The 23,967-nt window shown below is 35.8% G+C and overlaps 1 protein-coding gene and 1 pseudogene across 1 annotated transcript in view; one reads left to right on the plus strand and one right to left on the minus strand.

Annotated features, from left to right (window-relative positions):
• Positions 1–215: 215 nt before the first annotated feature.
• Positions 216–23,967, minus strand: part of LOC114699789 (solute carrier organic anion transporter family member 6A1-like) — a 95,928-nt gene continuing 72,176 nt past the window's right edge. The window contains exons 10-14 of the mRNA XM_028879078.2: positions 22,683–22,870; positions 14,024–14,088; positions 11,638–11,775; positions 8,034–8,181; positions 216–376 (exon numbers count right to left, since the gene is read on the minus strand). Coding sequence (XP_028734911.1) covers positions 8,057–8,181; positions 11,638–11,775; positions 14,024–14,088; positions 22,683–22,870 — 516 coding nt within the window. The 3' untranslated portion in view covers positions 216–376; positions 8,034–8,056. The remainder of the gene's footprint in view (positions 377–8,033; positions 8,182–11,637; positions 11,776–14,023; positions 14,089–22,682; positions 22,871–23,967) is intronic.
• On the plus strand, positions 3,642–4,471 carry LOC114699799 (annotated as a pseudogene).

Here is a 23,967-nt window from a genome sequence, read left to right on the forward strand (position 1 = left end):
GATTAAAGACTTAAATATTTAAAAATAAAAGGATATAACTCTAACCTCTTTAAGAAACACTTCCTGTACTGTACTGATAGAAAAAAACCTCCATATATTCCAAGCATTCTTAGCTATAAATTGCAGGAGATCTTAACCATAACTATGGCAGGAACACATGCTTTTCCCACAATAAAACTAAGAAAAAAATTCCTAATCCATAAAACACAGTCAAAAATGTTTCAAACAGCATTCTTTATTGTGAAAATGAAAATCCACATAGATACTTTTCTGCTATATTTTCTCCTCTGAATTATACCCTGGCCACAAATCTTATGGAATCTTCAGAGGATAGACTGCTGTCCTTAGAACTCAGATCCTCACAGGTTCTCCAGGCCTGTGGGTTAAAACCAAAAAGAGTCAGCAAATTTTCACATAAAACTAGTTTATAGATTTTCATATTGCATCTTCATTTTGAGGAATGTGAGTACAGTGATTTTTTTTTTCCTGCTTCATACTCTCCTCTGCCTGCCATGGTCATGGATGGAGCAATTCTTCCATGCAGGGTCACATTAATGTAGTGCCTTCTCCCATAGAAACAGCAGAGAAAACTGGCTTATGTGTTTTTACTAGAAAAAAAATCATTTTTATCTTGTATTTGGAAAATATAAGGAAATACTGTAATATATGAAAAAAATAAAATTTCTTTAGAACATTTTAACGAGAAAAATTCCATTATGTTGATATCCACATATTCTATATTCAAATGCAAATGTTTCTTCAAAAGAAATAGTTGTAATTAAATATAAACTGAAGAATAAAGCAAAAGCAGGCAATTGATTCAGGTTATCAGGCACTGTTAATAAAATTCAGGTTAAGGTAAAATGTAGAGGTATGTGATGATATTAAGTTTTATGTCTTCTAAAATAAAAAACAGCAGAAAATATACACTGCAAATTTTCTGGAGTTATCTATGTCAAATCATCAATGAATGCAATATTGACTCTTAAAAGGCTAAAATAATCCATTTTGGAAATTTAACCAGATTTGAATTTTTAAAAATTCATGATGTGATCTACAGTGAAAGACCAATTTAATTTATAGGATTATTGGAAGCAATTATTGATACTCCAAATAAAAAGTAGCAAAATATACAGGGATTGGAGAGAAGGTTCAACAGGTAAAGGCTCTAGCTACCAAGATGGGTGAGCATAGTTCAGTTCTACTCCACATACATGCCATGCCACATACATGCAATTTCATACACACACACACACACACACACACACACACACACACACACACACAGAGAGAGAGAGAGAGAGAGAGAGAGAGAGAGAGAGAGAGAGAGAAAATAATAAATAAAAGAAAAAAATAAGAATAGATTAAGTCCCATGCTCAAGTGTATGACCTACTACCCATGTATACATGGGCAGCACTAACTACACTTGTTGGATACACACACACACACACACACACACACATACACTCAAATGAAGTTGAGAATGGTATATGCTGAGGGGACATGACAGGAGTTGGGAGAATGAAGGGTCGATATGATAATATTTTATTTTATACATATGTGTGAAATTCTCAAAAATGAAGTAGAACATTTTAAATAGACTCCTGAATTTCCTATGTCCCATAACTAATAAGGAAATCTTGCAAGGTTAAACTGTGTATATTTTCACATTTTCATCTCAACCTCTTCTTTCAAGTGTATCTTCATATTAAAAGCATTAAGTGTACACTTTGTTCCCCCAGATCCAATCCCCCAGTCTCATCCTCAGCTCTGCAGCAGAACCTGTTTCCCTTCCCGGCTCCCTATGCTTCCATCTACTGTGGATCCCACAGATTTTCCTCTAGTAACCTCTTTCCTCCCGATCCTTGCTTTATACTAGCCTCCAAACTGCCACAGCCATCCCCAACTAATCCAGAGGCCACTTCTTTAATAAAATGAGGTAGGACTTCTCTTCTCTTACCCCAGCCCAAATCCCCAATTCTCATCCCTAGATCTGCAGCAGAACATCTGTGGCAGCTTTCCCTGCCCCCCTCCATTCTCCCATCTCTTGCAGATCCCCCATCTTTCCCGTTCTAACCTCCTTCTCCCACTTGGTGCTCTCACCCAGCTCCCAAGCCAAGAAGGCATCACCTGCAAACCAAAAGGCTGCTTTCTTCAGGGCAGCAAGTAGACAGGAGATGGAGCCTTACTTCTGTCTTCTCCAGAACAAGTCAGTTAGGTTCATCCCAGCTCCTAAACAGAAAACCTGCTGCAGTCTCCCTTTCCTTTCTGACTCCATCCACAACAGATCACCATAATCACCATCACCATCATCACCAATAAGAAAATTAATCACCAATAAGAAAATTAAAATAACTCCTTGCATCTTATTAGATCCAAACAGATTAATGCTGGATATTAACAACAATAGTAGCAACAGAAAACTTAAAAACACATGGAAACTGAACTATTCTCTAAGTAATGAAGAATGGGTAAAGAAAGAAATAAAGATATTAAATACTCTCTAGAATTCAATGAAAATTATTATACACCATGTGAAACTTATGAAACACAATGAAAGTTGTTATAAGAGGCAAGTTCATATAGTATTCAGCACCTACATAAAAATAAAAACTGGAGAATGCTCATACTAGTATCTTAACAGCACATCAGAAAGCTCTAGAACAAAAAGAAGAGATCACAGCTAAGAGGAGTAGATAGCAAGAAATGATCAAGCTCTGGTATGAAACCAATAAAATAGAAACAAAGACAATACAAAGAATCAATGAATCAAAGAGATGGTGTTTGGAACAAATCAACAAAATAGACAAACCCTTATCAAAATGAACAAAATAGAAGAAAGAGAATATCCAAACTAACAAAATCAGAAGCAAAAGAAGAATCCTAACAACAGACACCAAGGAAATCCATTGAATAACTAAGACATACTTTGAAAAACCTATACTCCACCAAACTTAGAAATATAAAAGAAATGGATAATTTTCTAGACAGGTACGACTTACCAAAGTTAAATCAGGAACAAATAATCCATTAGAACAGACTATAACCCCTTGTGAAACAGAAGCAGTCATTAATATCTCCCAATAAAAAACCCAAGTACAACATGGTTTCAGTGCAAAATTTTAAGAGACCCTCAAATGAAAAGTTAATCCTAATACTCCTCAAATTATTCCACAAAGAAGAAACAGAATTAGCACTTGCCCACTTCATTTTATGAAGCCACATCTACCCTGACACCCAAACTACTTAAAGTCCCAACAAAGAAAATTACAAACTTCCCTTATGAGCATAGATGCAAAAGTACCCAATAAAATACTTGCAAATCAAATCCAAGAACATATCAAAAAGATCATCCACAATGATCAAATAGGCTTCCTCCCAGAGATGAAGAATGGTTCAATATATGAAGATGAATACATGCAATCCACCATATAAACAAACTGAAAGGAAAAAAAAATCTATGTTATCATCTCATTAGATACAGAACAGGCCTTTTACAAAATCCAATACCATTCATACACAAGTCCTGGAGAGAGTAGGGATACAATAGACATGGCTAAACACAAGAAAGGTCAATTATAATAAGACTACAGTGGGGGAATTCATGTGGAGGCCCGAGTGGAAGCAGGTGTGAGTGCGTGCAACAGAAGGAATCATGGCTGCCAACGTGTTTGAGTCCATCCGAAAGTTCGGCTTTACGCTAGCAGTCGCAGGAGGCGTGGTGAACTCTGCCTTATATAATGTGGATGCTGGGGACAGAGCTGTCATCTTTGACCGATTCCGTGGAGTGCAGGACGTTGTGGTAGGGGAAGGGACTCACTTTTTCATCCCTTGGGTACAGAAACCTATTATCTTTGACTGCCGCTCGCGACCCCGGAATGAACCAGTCATCACTGGTAGCAAAGATTTGCAGAATGTCAACATCACACTACGCATCCTCTTCCAGCCGGTGGCCAGCCACCTTCCTCGTATCTATACCAGCATCGGTGAGGACTATGATGAGTGGGTGCTGCCATCCGTCATCACAGAGATCCTCAAGTCAGTAGTGGCTCGCTTTGATGCTGGAGAATTGATCACCCAGCGAGAGCTGGTCTCGAGGCAGGTGAGCGATGACCTTACAGAGAGAGCAGCAACGTTTGGGCTCATCCTGATGACGTGTCCCTGACACATCTGACCTTCAGGAAGGAGTTCACAGAGGCAGTGGAAGCCAAACAGGTGGCTGAGCAGGAAGCAGAGAGGGCCAGATTTGTGGTGGAAAAGGCTGAGCAGCAGCAGAAGGCAGCCATCTTCTCTGCTGAGGGTGACTCCAAGGCAGCTGAGCTGATCGGGCAACTCACTGGCCACCGCAGATGGCCTGATTGAGCTCGCAGGCTGGAGGCTGCAGAGGATATTGCTTACCAGCTCTCTGGCTCTCGGAATATCACCTACCTGCCATCCGGGCAGTCGGTGTTCCTCCAGCTTCCCGAGTGAGGCCTCCCCTGCTCGCACTTTCTCGGTCCAACCAGGCCATGGCCTCCATCATTCTGAATACACTTTCCTTCTGCCCCACCCCAGAAATCACTGTGAAATTTCATGATTGGCTTAACATGAAGGAAATAAAAGCAAAATCTCTCAAAAAAAAAAAAAAAAAAAAAAAAAAAAAAAGACTACGGCGAACATCAAGCTAAATGGACTCAAAGCAATTCCACTGAAATCAGCAACAATATAAGTATGTACTTATTCAGTCTTAGCTAGAGCAATAAGACAACTGAAAAAAGATCAAAGGGATATAAATTGAAAAGAAAGAAGTAAAAGAATCTTTATTTGCAGATGATATGATAGTACACATAAGTGAACCTAAAAATTCAACTGGGTAACTCCTGCAGCTGATAAACATTTTCAGAGAAGTAGCTGGATACAAACTTAACTAAAAAAAAAAAATCAGTAGCCCTCCTACATAGAAATGACAAAGAGACTGAGAGAGAAACTAGAAAATAACTCCTTTCACAATAGCCTCAAATAATATAAAATACCTTGGGGTACTCTAACCAAGAAAATGAAAGACATATATGATAAAACTTCAAGTCTCACAAGAAAGAAATTAAAGACGATATCAAAAGACCAAAAGATCTCCCATGACCGTGGATTAGTAGAATTAATATAGCAAAAATGGCCATCCTATCAGAAGCAGTCTACAGATTCAAGTCAATCCCAATCACAATGCCAACACAATTCTTCACACTTATTGAACTACATATAGAAGAACAAAAAAAAAAAAAAAACAAGAATAGCTAAAACAAATCTGAACAATAAAAGATCTGCTGGAGATTTCACCATTTCCAATTTAAACTTGTAGTACAAAGATACAGCAATAAAATCAAAATGTCATTGACATAAAAGCAGACATATTGATCAATGGAATCAAATTGAAGACCCAGTCATAAATCCACACACCTATACACATCTGATTTTTGATAAAGAAACAAGAAACAGTCACTGGAAAAAAAATGACAGCATCTTCAGAACACGGTGGTGCTCAAACTGGATGTCTACATATAGAAGAGTGCAAATAGAACCAAGACAGCAGGATCTCTATGACACAGGACAACAGGATATCCAAGATTGAGCCCTAGCGAAAGCACTTTATTTGTGGTGTATCAGAAACAAGATGCCTCAAGTCAGGCCAATGACTCACAGCAAATGAACACTTGCAAGGAAAGATGAATGGACTAAAGTGTAAACTGTGTGACTCAACAGGTCACACTACAACATCCACAACAAGATCCTTCTGTTTTTCTGCTTTTGATTTTGTTTTGTCATTTTTTCTTTGATTTGTTTGGGTCTTTTGGGGGTCGATTTGGGGGAAGGTTGCAGGGACAGAGGGCAGAAACAAGAAGACAGGGACATAAGTAGGATCGAATGTATGATAGGAAATTCAAAAGAATCAATAAAAGGAGAAAAAAAAGATCCTACTAAAAAATGGGTAAATATATAAATAGAATTCTCTAAAAAAGAAACTCAAATGGATGAGGAACACATAATGAAAACTTCAAAAATCCTTAGGCCTCAGGAAATTCTAAATCAAATCCACTTTGATACTTGATCTTAAACCTGTCAGAATGGTTAAGATCAATAACACTAGTGAAGGCTCATGCAGGCAGGGATGTGGAATAAGGAAAATACTCATCCACTTCTGGTGGGAATGAAAATTTCTTCAGAAACTATGGAAACTAACATGGCAATTCCTTAGAAGTTTGGGAATCAATCTGTCTCAAGATTTGGATATATCTATACCACCTTAGCATATATATCTAAGAGATGCTTCATCCTACCACAAGGACACTTATTCAACCATGTCCATTGTGGCTTTATTCATAATAGCTAGAAACTGGAAATAACCTGGACATCTCTCAACTGAAGAATCAATAAAGAAAATGTGGTATATTTACACAATGGAGTATAAATCAGCTGTTAAAAAATGACAGCATGAAATTTGTGGGCAAATGGATGGAGCTAAAGGAAATCATCCTGAGTGTGATAATCCAGACCTAGAAAGATAAATATGGCATGTTTTCACATATATGTGGATATTAGCCATTGAATAAATGTTAACCACCCTACAATCTGTAGACCCAGAGAGGTTGTCTTTGTTAGGATTTCTATTGTTGTGAAGAGACCATGGCAACTCCCACACAGAAAATCATTTAATTGGGGCTGGCTTACAGTTAAGAGGTCTAGTCCATTATCCCCACGGCAGGAAGCATGATGATATGTAGGCAAACATGGTCCTGGAGAGATAGCTGAGATTTCTACATCCTGATCAGCAGGATCAGTAAGAGAGTGACACTAGACCGGGAATGAGCATCTGAAACCACAAACCCTACCCCCAGTGACACACTTCCTCTAACAACGCCACAATGAATCCAACAATGCCACAGCTCCTAATAGTACCACTTTTCTATGAACCAAATGGGGTGGTTTTCATTCAAACCACCACAGAGGTTATGTATAGAGGAAGGATCTGGGTTCTTGGTACACATGGGTCTCTCTGTGAAGGGGAAATAGAACAGATTTCGTCCGGTGGACTGAGGATATCGTAATTGTAATTATTACTTGATAACTGTTTTTGTTGTATATAACCTTACTATGTTAAAACTAAAATCTTTCTTTTTAATTAGACCAAAAGGGGAAATTCTGTGGAATAACCCTAGTGTATGCTGTAAAGATTTTTCACTTGGATTGGTTTAATAAAACATTGATTGGCCGGTATCCAGGAAGGAAGAATGATGGGAAGGAGGGCAAAGTTAGGAATCGCCAGCCAGATGCAAAGGGATCAGAAGATGAATGTGCCATCTAATAAAGGTACTGCCACATGGCAGAGCATACATAAGGAATATGGGCTAACTTAAAATGTAAGAGCTAGTTAGTAATAATCTGAGTTACTGGCCGAGAATTTAGAAGTAATATTCAGCTTCTGAGTCGGGTATTTGGATCGGTTGGTCAAGACAGGAAACACCTATCTGTATTTCAGCTTAATATATTTATGGGACCTCCGAGTGTCTGAAGGAATGGATCTCTAATTCTTGTGCCTGCTCTTGGGGGTCTTTCCCTACTTTTGGGTTGCCTTGCCCAGCATTGATGTGATGGCTTTTCTTTTAACTTATTACATTTTGTTTTGTCATGTTTGGTTGTTATCTCATAGAAGCCTGCTCTTTTCTAATGAGAGACAAAAATAGAGTTCATGTAGACGGGAGGAGAGGTGGAAGGAACTAGGAAGAATGGAGGGAGGGGAAACTATAGTCAGGATAGATTACATAGAAAATAATCTATTTTCAAGAAAGGGGAGGTAAAGAAGACCTACAACATCTTTTAAGAGTTATAAAAGTGCATGTTTCATAATATCTTCAATAATTTTAACACATTATATTATTATGTTCATAATAAAAATGGTGGGGTTATAGGAAACATTTTTAAATGTAACTATTCACTGTTATTGTTTTAAAAGTTATCAATATCATATTCCATTAAAAATGGGAAAATGTACAATTCTTACCCAATGAAAAAAACAGTTAGAAATTAAACTTTTTCTTCTTCTTTCTTTACAGGCTGGACTAGATTCTCAGTGCTTTTCATTACCACACTATCATATTTGCAAAGTGCAATGAGACCAAAAAAGGCTAAGGCTGCTTGGAAAACAAGACCTGAATGAAAAAGAAATTAATAGTCAGAGTGTAACTGTATCTTTAATAGAAGTTTTTGAAAAAAAACTTCTATTTATCTGAAGAAAAGATATAGTTTATTGGTATAAGCATTAATTTTCCAATTACAAGTTTAAATAATATTATGAACTTTTGCCAAATTAAGTATTTAAAATGCTTACAATTTTTTTCATATTCATCAGATAGCTTCCTAACAAAGAGTAATGTTTAACAAATTTATGAAGTGTGATAATATACAAATACATAAATGAATTACATTTTCAAAATTTAACTCTCTGCAGGAGGTACAACTTGCTTAGACCTTTATGTAGATTTGTTATTAAAATATTAATCATTTTCTACACATAAAAACTAATTTATAGAAAATATAATTACTTTTACAGTTTTTATTTTTGTCTCAAATTTCTGAAAATTATATTACATAAAAGTAATTAAACTCCAAAGCAAATAACCTGTTAATTAGAGTCAAAGTGTTGTAGCAAAACCATACCAGTTATCTAATAGCCATGTTATAAGGCAAGAAACATTAATGACTCATTTCCATTTATGAAATACTTCATCTGTCTTAAGGGATATCGTCTGAAAATTATAGTTACTTGTGAAATAGATGTAATATTATCATGAAAATTATATATAGTGAATGACTGCAATGTTCCTCTGGAAGCACAGAGTATGAGAAAGGAATGAGAAATTATGAAAAATACATCCAGTAGAGCCTCAAAGAAGAGTGTAGTGCTAGTAACAATCTCATCTGACATCAGCACAAACTCTCCAGACAACACATTACACTTTTCTATGTTTACTAGCTAAATAAATAAAAATGAACACCCAGTGTGGAGGAGAACATCAGGGTAGTGGCATGGAGTCTGCTTTGAGTACATTTTTCATAGCAGATGGGATCAAGAGGGGCAGAACCACACGTTTATCACAGAATAATCTGTGACTGAACACTGTAATCTTACAAAGACTGAAATGGAATGATTGTGTTGAACCAAGAGTGCAAAGAAATATGAAGATATGTGCTTAATGCTCAGAGGGCATAAGTTTAAACAATAAAACAGTAAGACTATGCTGTGGGTAGTATTGACTGTTTTTATTCAGAATCACAGTTGAACAAAAGGAACCACAATGGAAAGAGCTGGTGAGTTCATAGCCTGGTCAGGAAAGAGCAAGACCAAATGTTTGGAAGGAGAAACTGTAAGTGTGGCCCAGTAAGCACTTGCTAGTGAGATTAGTGTGAATAAACAAGAGTGGATCATTGTGCATCAGAACAATGAAAAAAAAGCCTTCAGAATATTTCAGAAGGCTCTGGAGAGAAGTCTCCTCCTTCCAGGGAAGGATTCTTCAATGGCTAACCTTCAAAACTCAGAACAGGTTTGCTGCTTAGTGGAACTTTCCTTGCTTCCAAGTGAGTACCACTAAGTAGCCTTGGCTCAGACTTAAGTACCAATGCTCATGTTGAAAGCAGATCTTACTAAGTGGTCCTGGTTGTCCAGGGGAGCAGAGTGCAAGTGTATTAGGATCCTGAGAGTTTCAACAAAATTCTCAAAAGAAATCCAGGGAGACCAGCCCAAAATCTTGGCAAGGTTGTAGCCCACAATGAACGGGCCTAATAAGGCAATTCCAAGTTTAGCTTTGGAGGTGGACCTCTGGAGTCGACAACAGACAGCCAGAACACTTAGATATTTTAAGCAATTTACCCAATTATGGACTATATAAACCTCTATTCTTTATAAAGTAACAGGATTCAACTATTTTATGGAAATGGAAAATGGAATAATAATATATATGATTTCTATCTGGTTTATCCATATAATCAGACAAACAATTTTTTCCTTCTTTTTCAGGGCAGAATAGTGTCTTTGGCATGTAATGTCATATTGTCCTTATCCATTCATCAATTGTTTAGATTGCTGCCTGTTCTCTATGACATTTCTAGACTTACAAGATGGTGATCCAAAATTCTTAAAGCTTTTCTTCACTATTTCATCTTCTCTTTTGCTTTGTGTTTCTTTGACCTGATAATCTGAAATGACTTTTTTTTCAGCTTACTTGTTTCTTTTTGTGTTTGACTAAACCTGCCACTGAAGTTATAAAATTTTCCCTTCTTTACCTGTACTCATTAGCCTCAAATTTCTATTTGGTTATTTGTTTATTGTTTCTTTTTATTTCTGCTGAACTTATATTCTTTTTAATATACTATTTTCTGATTGTATTCTGTTGCTCATGTCTCTAGAACAGTCTTCCTTTATCCCAAGGAAATATATTCCACAATTCTGGAGTGGTTGTGTGAAAGTGTACATAGCACTAAACCTTACACACGCACAAACATGCACCCACAGAGACATAACTTCCTGGTTCAATAGGCTGCTATCAACTAAATTAAACATGTTTCCTACTCATGTATTTTACCTACAAATACTTTTCTAGAATGTAAACATTTGTCTTGTTCTGGGCTCATCATTATTGACCTTTTAGGTAAAATATCTAAATCAGCATAGATTTCTTTTTTCCTTTGTTGTAGTTTCATGGGTAGATATATCCTCATTGTTGATTGTTAGCGCATGATCTGATCATATTTTCTGATAAAGCACTGATGTTTATTCCTATTTCACTGTAAAGAGTCACTCAGTGATTCTTTTCCACTATATCCATGCATCATTTCTCACACTTTCAGGGCAGTTGTCATGTAAATTAAAAGGCTACCTGAACACAAGCCTTGGGGTACCACAGCAGTTGACATTAAAACCAAGATGGTGGCTGACTAGTTAGCAGATAGATGAGATACTGGGATAAAGAGATGATTTGCATTTTGGGAGGAACAAAAGAGGATTGCATTTTTCCTCATGCTATTGAGAACTCATATCTTTGTCCCACATCTGATCACTCCCTCTTCTTTGTATTTATTTGACAGACACCAACTCTGTATACATTGCAATGGCATGTGGAAATACATTTGAAAGAAAGATACTAATTTTGTGAGACTTTTAGTAACTGAAAAAGAAAATAATATATGTCTAGTATCACCATGAAAGGAGAAATTATGAAGTTTAGCCTTCAAAGAGATTTTGATGATGCTATTTACAACTACAATTTTTACTCAAAATTATCTAACATTTAATATTGTTAAATTGAAAATTTCATAAGAGAAATAAATATGGCTGTATAAATGTGTAACCAAAATTTGTTAACAAATTGAAATTATACCATTGTTACCCTTTCTTAAACAATAACACAGAACTTTAGTGTATTTAGCACAAAACTACAAGTATTTACATAAATACTGTAGGACAAGTTTATATAATACTTCCTATACAATTGTATAAGCCTTTAATTAACAAAATATTTATTCATGAATAGTTATTACCCTGTTATAAAGAATTACAAATTCTAACAACAATTTTATTTACTTGACTTTATACACTTCACATCACTTACATAGTCCCATCAATATGTAGACCATTTTTGACTTATTGTAGATCCAACAACGTCCTTTCTTTCCACATTTATTAACGTTCCAGTAAATGCAAGACTCTTGTATTGATATGTGAAAAATTAGTGGTCCAGGGATGGATCCTATGAAATAGTCAGTGATTATAAATTCTTTATAAGAACACTATTGGCTAGGATTAGAATGATTTCTTTTTAAAACAAACACAAACACACACACACACACACACACACACACACACACACACACACTCCTCTAAACACATTATTTAAAATTCTGTAATAGTCTTTTATAGATTGGCTCATTAACCCTGGCAATCTATATCCTGAAGACTGCATGTATACAAAGGTCAGTAGTTTGAAATTATTTTGGAATTCTGTATATGTGGTTGTTTACAAGGTATCTTAAAGCAGTTGTTGAATTTACTTGGAATATTTAGGAGAACATATTTAGAACAAAGGAACTAAACTACATGATGCTGTTGTATCTTTAAAATACACAGCTATGAGATTTTTAACGACTGAAAATGACTTAATGTTTTCTGACTGCATTCTGATGTTTATATCTCTACAGTATTCTTCCCTTATTCCTGGGGAATATATTACAAGATTCTCTAGTAGATGTGTGAAACTCTACATGGCACTAAACTCTGCGCAATCACGCAAACATGCACACACTCACATTGCTTTCTGGTACAGCATGCTGCTGTCAATTAAATTAAAACAAATTATCTATTCCTGTGTTTTATTTCCATTTAGCTTAGTAACTGGTGAGATTTCATAAATCTTCAGTAATTCTTCACTTTGGATCCATCCCATACCTCTCCTCTTTTCCATCTCATCTTCATCCTCACAAAACCTAAGCATCCTCCTCTGTTCTTTCATATCACATGAGTTTTATTCTTCCCTTTTATTATGCTTTTACTTAGATCGAAAGATCGCTGTTGCCCATGTAACTTCTTCACGAAGATTTCATTTTGTCTAAGGCTTCCCCTGGCTTTTCTTTTGGCTGCTCCATTATTTCACTTCCTGTCTGAACCCTTCCATTCCCTATATTCTCACCTTCTACTTTCATCTCAGCTATGTTCTACCATCTCTCCTCCACGAATGCATCCCATCAAGCAATGGACCATTTCTAGTTTCCACATGTACTTTAGGTTAACATCCAAATGATTGGAAGCTAGGATCCACATATGAGAGGGAACATTCAGAATGTGTCTTAGGACCTGGATGAACTCATTCAGTATTATTTCTTTCAGTTATATCCATTTGCCTGAAAGTTTCTCAGTGCCACTTTTTATTTTCATATATATTATATAATACATATATAATGCATATGTATATATATGCATTCTCATTGTTCTTTCATTAGCTGATAACCATCTAAATTGACTTCATTCCAAGCTATAATGTGTATAAAATCAATAAGCATAAGTGTGCAAGTATCTTTGGAATTACATGTAAGTCCCTTTGGTTATATGCCCAGTAGTGGTTTATCTGTCATGTGGTAAATCTATTTCAGAGTGTGAACAGAGTTATGCCACATTAGTAAACAATACTGCTCCATGAAGACATGTATTGTTAAGTGAAAAATCTCAGTGACAAACATAGTTTTCCTCTTCTTTGGTTATTGGTAAGGAGGACTTAGAGACACCTGAAACAATACAGTCTAATGCCAGTGATTATAGCAGCACCATAACTCAATAAGTCCCTATTTCTGAAGACACCACATACTTTGGATACAGGACACAGAGAAAACAACCCTGAGCTCCCAGCTAGCTAGTTTTGTATTGCTAAAAGTCATTGTGCAGTCTGATGGAAAAGAAAAAGTAGATCTTATCTAGCACCAGACCCTGCTACAATACCAACCTACCAATCTGGTAGTGCCTATGGAGCAGAAGTTGCAAGAATTTTTATAGAGACAACAAACCACTCTCTTGATTGAATCTGAGGCTTCTGTGAAGAAGGGAATTCACAACTAGTGCTGTAAACAAGATTAAAAACCATGACTAGAGAAAACATTTTAAAGACCTCATTTCCTTTTGGGACTTCAGAAACATACAAGAAGTGTGAAATTACTGTGAGTATGTGAATGTTGTTTATGATCTTTCAGAGTTACTTGTATGAAATAATGAAGAAACTTGGGGTCCCAATGCATGGCTCAAACTGATGCAATAAAATTGGTGTATAGTTTTACTTTTTTTAAACAGGATGGCTTTTATTTCATATAATTTCTCTCTGTATTTAACTGGATCCTAATTTTTTCAAAGCAATCTCCTATTATTTTACATTATTGTTTACTTTTAGGCTAAAAACAAACATAGGTAAATTTATATATAAAAACTGAACAATTTGTTACATTGAAAATACTTACCACTTATTCTCCAAATTGTATAAACCACACCCAAACTCAGTGAATTTAAATTGGGAGGTGAATTTCTGAAAGCAAATAACAATGGTATTACTTATGGGTGACATAAGCTAGGTTCAATATATATATATATTACAAATTTTCAGCTGGTTGACAAAAGTTCAATTTGACCTAAAAACATGGTATAAATATTTCTGTTTTGCCACTTCTTCATGTTTCCCAGATCTTCATTTTTCCAAAGAGAAAGACTTCCTTTTTTTTTAAATTAAGGAATTTTTTCATTCATTTTACATACCAACTACAGGAGAAAGACTTTCATAGATCAAACTCCCCTGAGCCTCCTGAAATGACTTAGCTCTCTGTCTTTCAATTTATCTTTCCCCACAATGTCAGGGACAGTATTGTTTAGAATCCATTTCACCTTTGTGACATGCACTCCACATTTTTCTAGTTTGCTGTTTGTTATGGATTCTGCACTCTAGAAATTATATCAGTAATGGTACCTTGAATGAAGAAGAAAGGTGAAGTCAAGTCTGTGTCTTCAGACTCCTTCCTACTCTGGGGACTGAGTGCCACAGAAAGGTAGCTTCCTTACAGGTGCTTCTTTCTCAGTCCCTTGAGTATGAGGTGGCTGCATGTCACACTGTGCAATGACATTCCCTACATCCAACCTACATTTAGTTGAAATTTTATTCAACTTTACTTAGACAGTCCTAATTTCTGAGTGTTTGCTCTTTTCTGTGGTACCCTTATTATATTGCTACTCAATATTTAAATAAATGACCAGGAACTTTACATCGTTTTAAATAGGGGGAGTTCATCCACAATGATGCAAACAACTCTGATTAGTTTAGCAAGTCACAAAAAGAAGCTAAAGAAGTGGTTTGTTGGGAAGAAGAAAAGAACAGATTAAATGGTAAAAAACAGCTAAAATTTATTTTATATATTTTAAAATGAAAGTGCTCAATAGTAAACAGGAAGATCTATTCCAATTTTTTCTGTCTGTTGAGATTGGCTTCATGACCTAGTGTGTGGTGATTTTTAGAGACAATTCCTTGAAGTTCAGAGAAAAAAGGATATTCTTTTGTGTTTGGGGGGTATATTCTGTACATGTTGAATGCATTTGAATCATAATACCTGCTAGTTCCCTTATTTCTCTCTTAAATTTCTGCCTAGCAAACCTGCCCATTGGTGAGAATGGGATGTTGAAGTCTCCTACTATTAATGTGTGCCGTTTGATGTGTGATTTAAACTTTAGTAATTTTTTTTAATGGTGGGTGTTCTTGTAATTGGGTCATCGATGCTCAGAGTTGAGACTCAATCCTGATGGATTTCTCTTTTGATAAATATGAAATGTCCTTTTCCATCTCTTTTGATTAATTTTAGTTTGAAATCTATTTTGTTAGATGTTAGGATAACTACACCAGCTTACTTCTCGGCTCTGTTTGATTAGAAAATCTTTTCCGGGCCAGGCGGTGGTGGCAGATGCCTTTAATCCCAGCACTCAGGAGGCAGAGCCAGGTGGATCTCTGTGAGTTTGAGGCCACCTTGGGCTACCAAGTGAGTTCCAGGAAAGGTGCAAAGCTACACAGAGAATCCTTGTCTCAAAAAAAAAAGACAAAGAAAGAAAGAAAGAAAGGAAGGAAGGAAGGAAGGAAGGAAGGAAGGAAGGAAGGAAGGAAGGAAGGAAGAAAGAAAAGAAAATTTTTTCCCAACCCTTCACTCTGAAATAATGTCTGTCTTTGAAACTGTGATGTGTTTCTTGTGTTCATCAGAAGAATGGATCCTCTTTTCATATCCATTCTGTTAGCCTGTGGCTTTTTAAAAGGTAAACCAAGTCCATTGATATTAAGAGATATTAATGACCAGTGATTGTCAATACCTGTTATTTTTTATAGCAGTGGTGGCAGTGTGTGTGTATGTGTGTGTGTGTGTGTGTGTGTGTGTGTGTGTGTGTGTGTGTGTTTCCCTTCTTTGAGTTTTGTTGGTGTGAGATTATCTATTGCCCATGTTTTCCTGGGTGTAGCTAACTTCCTTGGGTTGGAGTTTTCCTTCTAGTACTTTCTGTAGGACTGGATTTGTGGATAGGTATTGTTTAAATCTGGTTTTGTCATGAAATATCTTGTTTTTTTCAATTTATGGTGATTGAAAGTTTTCTGGGTATAATAGTCTGGGCTGGTAGCCATGATCTCTTAGTGTCTGCAAATCATCTGTCTAGGACTTTTGGCTTTTAGAGCCTCTTTGGAGAGGTCCAGCATTATTCTGATATGTCTGCCTTTATATGTCACTTGACCTTTTTCCTTTGCAGCTCTTAATATTCTTTCTTTATTCTGTATGTTTAGTGCTTTGATTATTACATGGTAAGGGGACATGTTGGCCCAGCTTATTTGGTGTTCTGTAATCTTCTTTTACCTTTATAGGCATTTCCTTCTTTAGGTTGGGAAAGTTTTCTTCTATGATTTTGTTAAAATTTTTTTTTATACTTTTGAGCTGGGATTCTTCTTCTTTGTCTCTCCTTATTATTCTTATGTTTGGTCTTTTCATGGCATCCCAGGTTTCCTGGATATTTTGTGTTAAGAATTTTTTGGATTTAACATTTTCTTTGACCAATGAGTCTACTTTCTCTATTGGATCTCCAATGCCTGAGATTCTCTCTTCCATCTATTACATTCTGTTTGTGATGCTTGCATCTGTAGTTCCTGTTTGCTTACCCAGATTTTCCATTTCCAGAATTCCTTCAGATTGTGTTTCCTTTATTGCTTCTATTTTAATTTCCAAGTTTTGAACCATTTCCTTCACCTGTTTGATTGTTGTTTCTTGGTTTTCTTTAAGGGATTTATTGATTTCTTCTAATTTTTTTAATCTATTTCTTTGAAGGAATTTTTCATCTTATTTAAGGGCCTCTATCATCTTCGTCAAGTTATTTTTGAGCTTATTTTCTTGTGCTTCAGCTGCATTGGAATGTTCAGGTCTTCCTATTGTATGATCACTGGGTTCTGGTGGTACCATACTGTCCTTTCTGTCATTTAATATATTCTTATACTGGTGTTACTGCATCTGGGTTTGGGATGATTATAGGTATGGGTGTGGATTCTTATTTTGTCTTATTGGATGAGTGATTTATTCATTTGTTTTCTGTTTCCTTTATTGTCGTTTGGCCAGAATGACCAAGGTTTCTGGTGTTTAGCAATTCTTCTGGTCCTGTAGGGTTGTCTCAGCCAAGGTTCATGGCCATTCAGTTCCCATGATTCAGCATATTCTCCTGTCCTTCTGATTGATGTGGGAATCTACCAGTGCCTGTGGAGTCTGTTCTACCAACTGGTGTGGGTTGTGCCTGTGCCTATGTAATCTGCTGGAGTTGCAGGGAGGGCTGCCCACAAAGAGAGGTTGACAGCAAGGCCCAGCTGTTTTGCTGGGGCTGAGAATGGAAGGGGAGGAGCATGGGCTGTGTCCTGTGGTTTAGAGTCTGGAAGGTGGGGCAGTTTAGCTTGGAAGCCAGTCAATCACCTGTTCTTTTTGTGAGTTGTGCCTGTGCCTATGTAGTCTGCTAAAGTTGTGGGTGAGGGCTGGTTATAGGAAGGATAATGAGGTGGGTGGGGTAGGTTGGTAAAGTGGGTCTTAGGGGAACAGAATACATTGTAAACATTGTTCAGTGAACATGGTATTCAGGTACTGTCACTACTTTGTGTTTTGATTATTTAAATATGTACCCTACAGTGATATAAATGAATAATATAATAATTATATTTTCAATCTTCTTGTAGAACTTCAATACTGATTTTTCATGGTGCGTATATGAAGCTATATTTCCATCAGCTGAAGAGGATGTCTTTCCATCATCCTCACCAGACATTATTTTTGTTTTACTTAAATGTGGCCATTCTACTGGGTAATACAAAATGTGAATGGGTTTCTGATTTTCATTCACCTTATGATTAAAATGCTTGATAACTTTAGTTTTTATTGGATAGCTCTACTTTTTATTTATTGGATATTTGTACTTCTTTTTTTAAACTGTCTGTGCATTATATTTCTCCATTTGTCCCCTGAATTACTTGTGCTTCATTTTTCCGAGTTCTTCATATATTCTGCGTATCAATCTACTGCCAGGTATATAGCTGGAAACAATTTTCTCCTACTCTGTTGACTGCCTCTTTCTCTTTAATTATTTTCTTGACTGACAGGTGTGTTTTTTTTTTTTAATGTGGTCAATACCACTTGCCAAATTCTTCCTGGTTCCTGAACTCTTGGAGGCCTTTTCAGAAAGACATTGCTTATGTTTATATCTTGGGGTGCCTTTAAAAATATTTCAGTTATTTTTTTACCTTATAATGTCATTATTTATTGGCTTGCCATCTCATATAAAGATCTTTGATTCATTTCACATTTATTTTTGTTTTTTTAACCAGTTTCATTCTTCTGCATGTGGACTTCCAGTTTTCCAGCACCATTTGTTGAAGAGGCTGTATTCAACAGAAACATCTATTTCTACAACTTATATTTGGAATGCCTTTGTTAAAATCAGAGGACTGTTGCTAGGCAGGTTTGTTCCTGGTCTTGTATTCTCTTTCATCGTTATCAATATTAATTTTTGTGCTAGTGCCACAGTGTTTGTGTGTCTATGGCTTGGTTATATAGTTTGAAGTTATATATAGTTCAAGCATTTGCTTTTGTGTTTATTCCTGTTTTGGCTATTCAGAATCATTTATATTTACATGTGAACTTTAGGATTTTCACTTGTCTTATGAAGAATGCCAGTAGAACACATTGATAGAGATTGTAAGAATTTGTATTTTGAATTTGGTAGTATGTTCATGTAGCCAATATCGATTCTACTGATCTGTAATCATGAAATATCTTCTAATGTCTTCTTTGGTTTCTTTCTTTTTCTATAATTACCATTGGAAAGACATTTCATCTTTTTGTTTAGGTTTATCCATTGATAGCTCACTAATTTTGAAGCTACTATGAATGAGATACATTCCTAGGTATTTATCTCATTCATTAACAATCTGCCCAAACTCACTGGTTTTGTGTATTTTTGTATATTACTGCTTTTTTATTCAGATGTAATACTGAGGGTCATTTGCTTATTTATTATTTTGTCACTACAATTTTCTTCATCTAATGGATGATCATGATTTTTATCCTTGATTCTGTTTTTATATTATGTTTATGGATTCCCATATACAAAATCTTCCTTGTATCTTATGAATGAAACTGGCCTGAAATGGTCTATTGTATTTTTAAATGGGGAAATCTCATTGCTTATCAATAATCTATCTAGATTCTTTAAAATATTCCTAATCTTTATAAGTAGTATATACCTTGAAATTTATTAATATCATCTGTATTTCCCTCATGTTTTGAGTATTCTGTGTCCCCTAATGATCCTCTGCATTTTGGTGTATGTTTTGCAGTATTTCCTTTTTGTCTCTTACTTAGGCATTTTACCCATCTCAAATGCTGTTATTTTGAATGAGAGCTCATCAATCTTGTCTATGCAGCTTTTTGTTTGTTTGTTAGTTTTTACATCACAACCAAAATTTCCCCTCCTTCTCTTCAGCCCAATTCTTCCTGCTACCTTACCTTCCTCCCCCATCCCATCCACTCCTCCCCCATTGTTTCTCTTCAGAAAAGGGCAGGCCTCCCATGGATATCAGCCAACCACAACATATCAAGTTGCAGTAATACTAGGCATCTCCTCTTCTATTAAGGCTGGATAAGGCAATCTGGTTGTACAACTCTGTTCATAGAAGCTTTATTCATAACAGTCTGTTTTTTAAGCCAACACTGTTTTATTGATCTTTTGAATTATTCTGTCTCTCTTTCATTAATTTCAACTCAGAACTATTTATTTGTTTCTTTCTTTACTATACTTCTCTTTTTCCTTCCATCCTCCCTCTTTCCATTGTTCTTTCTCTTTTTCTCTCCTTCTTGTTTGATTTTGTTTGTTTTAGGCTATCTTCTAACTCTCTTTATGGCTGACCTTGAACTTCTGATCTGCCTGTATCCACCTTGCATATGCTGGTAGTAGAGGCATATAACAACACTCCTGGTTTATGTGGTGCTGGGAATCAAGCCCTAGGTTTTGTGACTACTCATTAAGTACTCTCCAAATGGCACTGTATCCTCATCCTCCATTTCTTTCTACTTGTTTCATATTAGTTTTGTTTTGTTTTCCTAGAACCTTAAAATGCATCATTAATTCATTTATTGAGATTGCTTTGATATTTTAATGCATGTGCTCTTAATTGTAAACCTCCTTTCCTGAACTGGCTTTTGCTATATCTAAAATCTTCTGAGAAGTAGATTCAAAACCAAGATACTCTCTTCCCTATTGATGTAGAAAACTACAGTTAGTTCCCAGTGTATGATGATAAAAACTTCTTCTCCAACTCTGCTACTTTCAATGAACTCCCACAGCCATCTGAAAGTTTCTGAGACTTCATGAAATGTCATGCTTTCAAAGATTAGGCATTCATTTGTTGAACATTTAATTTTCTTTCACATTCAGAAATTTGTTACATCATGGACATCCTGGGCATTTTCTGTTTTCTGACATCATTTTCAAGAGCCTCTGCCTTGTCTAATGCATTCAGCTCTGCTTCCAAAACATTTATCAAGGTAAAGTCCTCACATTCTTAACAGAATTATATGCAGAAAATACATGGCATCTGTGAATTCTTAGTTTTCTTCACAATTCATTTTTTTTAAACTTTTGAACAGGTATCACTGAATAACCACGGATGTTTGCAAACTTGTGATGCTCCAGCTTCAGTACCCAGAAGGCTGAGGTCAGCACAGTCATGCCACGTTTGTAGTTCCTTATGAACATCATTGTGAATGTATTAGCTGAAATTCCAGTATTGCTTCAGTTTTGTATATGCTATTTAATTTATCTGCTTTGTTTATCTCATAATTTATAGAAGTGCATGTGTGGGGGAGTGTGCTGTTTTATTCTTTTTAGTGACAATAAGAATGAGAAGGTTGAAAATCATATTTCAGGAATATTATAATCATGTCTCTCTGAAGAGGACACTTGGATGGGATATTTCATATAAACTTTAAAGAAGTCATATTCATTATTTACTAATCATTGTGTGTGTGTGTGTGTGAGAGAGAGAGAGAGAGAGAGAGAGAGAGAGAGAGAGAGAGAGAGAGAGAGAAGGAGAGAAGGGAGAGAGAGGGGCCGCTGTAGAAGTCAGAGGAAAACTTTTAAGAAGTGATCATTTATTTCTGCCATGTGAGTTCAGAGGATTGAGTACAGGTCCTCAGACCTGGTAAAAGTGTCTTTAATCACTGAGGAATTTCATCCATTCAAATAAGTGTTCTTTTGCATTTTTCCTCTAATTTTATATTTTAGTTTCCAGAATTATCATTCTTTTAGTTGCACAAATGGGAAGTGTGAACATCATCCTATGTTTCTGCATATTCTATCAAAGTTATAACTCTCAACCTTTTCACAAAGCTAGGTACTTTCTAAATATGCTCTACCATATTATCTCTAAATATCACTATTATACTCTCCCTTTCTTTTCTCCAGATTCCTCTTTTAGCTCCATTTTCTTTACTCTCTTCAAACTACCCTATCAAGATGCCCATCTGATTGTAATCCCAGTACTGGAATGGTAGAAGCAAAAGGATCACATATTTGAGGCAAGCTTGGGTTATATAGGAAGACCTTGTCTACCAAAACCAAAACAAAATGCTTGACTACAACAATATAAAAAAAATGCATCTCATCAATTTTGCTTGTCTATTGTAGAGAATTTCATTATAGATACAATGCATTTAACCAAACCCACCTCTATTTTCCCTCCCCTATATTTCCTTCTTATTCTCCATCATGCTTTTTCTCCACATCAGAACCACATACTTGTGATATGCCACCCATTTCTGTCTCTATTTTCACTTCACAGCTAATTGAGATCATGCCAGAAATAAGCTATTGTTTCTTTCATTTTATTGTTCAGATTTTACAGGATAGTTAGGATGCAAATATACTTGTTAACCTCTTGAAAAACAATGTTTAGAATAGTTTTTGTTCTGTTCCTAGAGTAAAAATGAATGTTAGGTAGACTTAAAATATTCTGGAAGGACACAAGAATGACATATGTTGGTTCAGTTTAGAATAATAAATTGAAATTGCAAAGTTACTGCATTCTTTTGTGAATGACACTGTTTTCTCATAGCTGAGTTTTTAATGTAGAACTAGAGTTCAATATCCATACCAGTGAATCAACTTTACAGTCATATCTATGTTACAATTAAAAATCTTCCTGTTTATTGATTTTTGTATGTGTTATACATAATAAATGTAATCTAAGTTTTCTATTAAGTTTATTTTGTTATTAGTGAATAAATATCTACATTTTCTACAAAATTAGAAAATATTATGTGAAAATTCCAAAATTGTGTATACTTATTTTTAAATTAAAGTGAAACGAAATGTAACATCTACACATGTCATGAAAATAATGAACAAGTAAAAGGAAAAAAATTATACTTACACAGGAATTTCATCAATATAAGTAATTTCTCTTTATATTTACAGGTACAAAACATAAGAAATCATTTACTGTAATAATCTGAACTATTTCTAAATGTATCCTTCTTATGTATGTATTAGTAATAATAATTAGGAAAATTATATACTTACTGGAGGATAATCAAGGTGACAGGTATGCTAGACAAATTAGAAAAAATTATTGAACAAAAGAAAAAAGCAAAAAACAAAGGTAACGTGTGACACTTCATGTTGCATTTTCCAGAAATGGCGTCAACAAAATCACCCTCGGTGTCTACAGTTGTCAATCCTTCTTTGATGCAAGAACAGTTGTAGTATGTCTATGAATATTGAACACAAAAACTAGTATTTCATAAACAGACAGGAGAAAATAAGTTCATTATTACAAACATAAAAATTAAATCAATATCCACAGAGAGACTGCACAGTGTTTTCATTGTTTTTGTGTTAAAACATTTTTAATTTGAGATATTAAAATATAATCATGTCATTTTCTTCTTCCTCTCCCCCTTCCAAATCCTTCCATGTGTCCCCCTTTCAAATTCATAGCCCCTTTTCTAGGTAGCTGTGGCTTGTTCTGTATCTCTGATCTTCCAGCTTCACCCCAATACCTGGCTCACAGGTTTGATTTTATTAATAAGAATCTCTAAGATTCCTGCTACATCTGGCACCCAACATTTGTGGTACAAATTCATGAAAAAGCTGCTTGCCTGTGGCCTGAGCTACATTTGGCCGGTTGTGGTGGAGCACACTGGTAGGATTTGCTAAAGGAGGCAGAGGCAGGAGGATCCCGAGTTTGAGGCCGGCCTAGGAGGCTTGCTAAGGAGAAGCTTCGGCTGGGACCTAGCCACAAACAGTGGTGGGACCAAGGAAGGAGCAGCAGCTGCTCCAAGTTGCTGGCTCCTTCTCCTCATGTTGGTGACTGTGGTGATACTGCTACCTGAGACAAAGGGTTTACTACTGTTTGTTCAGAGAATTGCCTGGACCGTCATGTTACAAGAAAGCATCGACAAAGTTCAGTTTGGAAAAGTTTGGCAAGACAAATGGTGGGGAGAAACTGCTGTGAAGATATTCCCTTCTAGGGAAGAATGTTCATGGTGCCGAGAGCCAGACGTTTATCAGACTGTGGTTGCTCCAAACCACAAAAAAAAAAAAAGTCTTCAGGGAACCATGACCATGCCTAACAGCGATTCCACATGGACTATGGTAAAGCCATTAAACTGATTAACACCACGGAAATATCTGCTTTGGATTACAAACTGCTCAGGACAATTTTGAGCTGACTAGCTGAGATGATCCAGCCTGACAGACTACTCGAGCAAGGACTTGAAACAAGCCCTGCACTTTCTCATTATGCAGTGACTGGACAAATGATACAGGACTTGACAATTAACCCAAACATTTTCTTTTCAGGATT

This window comes from Peromyscus leucopus, chromosome 13, assembly GCF_004664715.2.
Source record: "Peromyscus leucopus breed LL Stock chromosome 13, UCI_PerLeu_2.1, whole genome shotgun sequence".
Lineage (NCBI taxonomy): Eukaryota > Metazoa > Chordata > Mammalia > Rodentia > Cricetidae > Peromyscus > Peromyscus leucopus.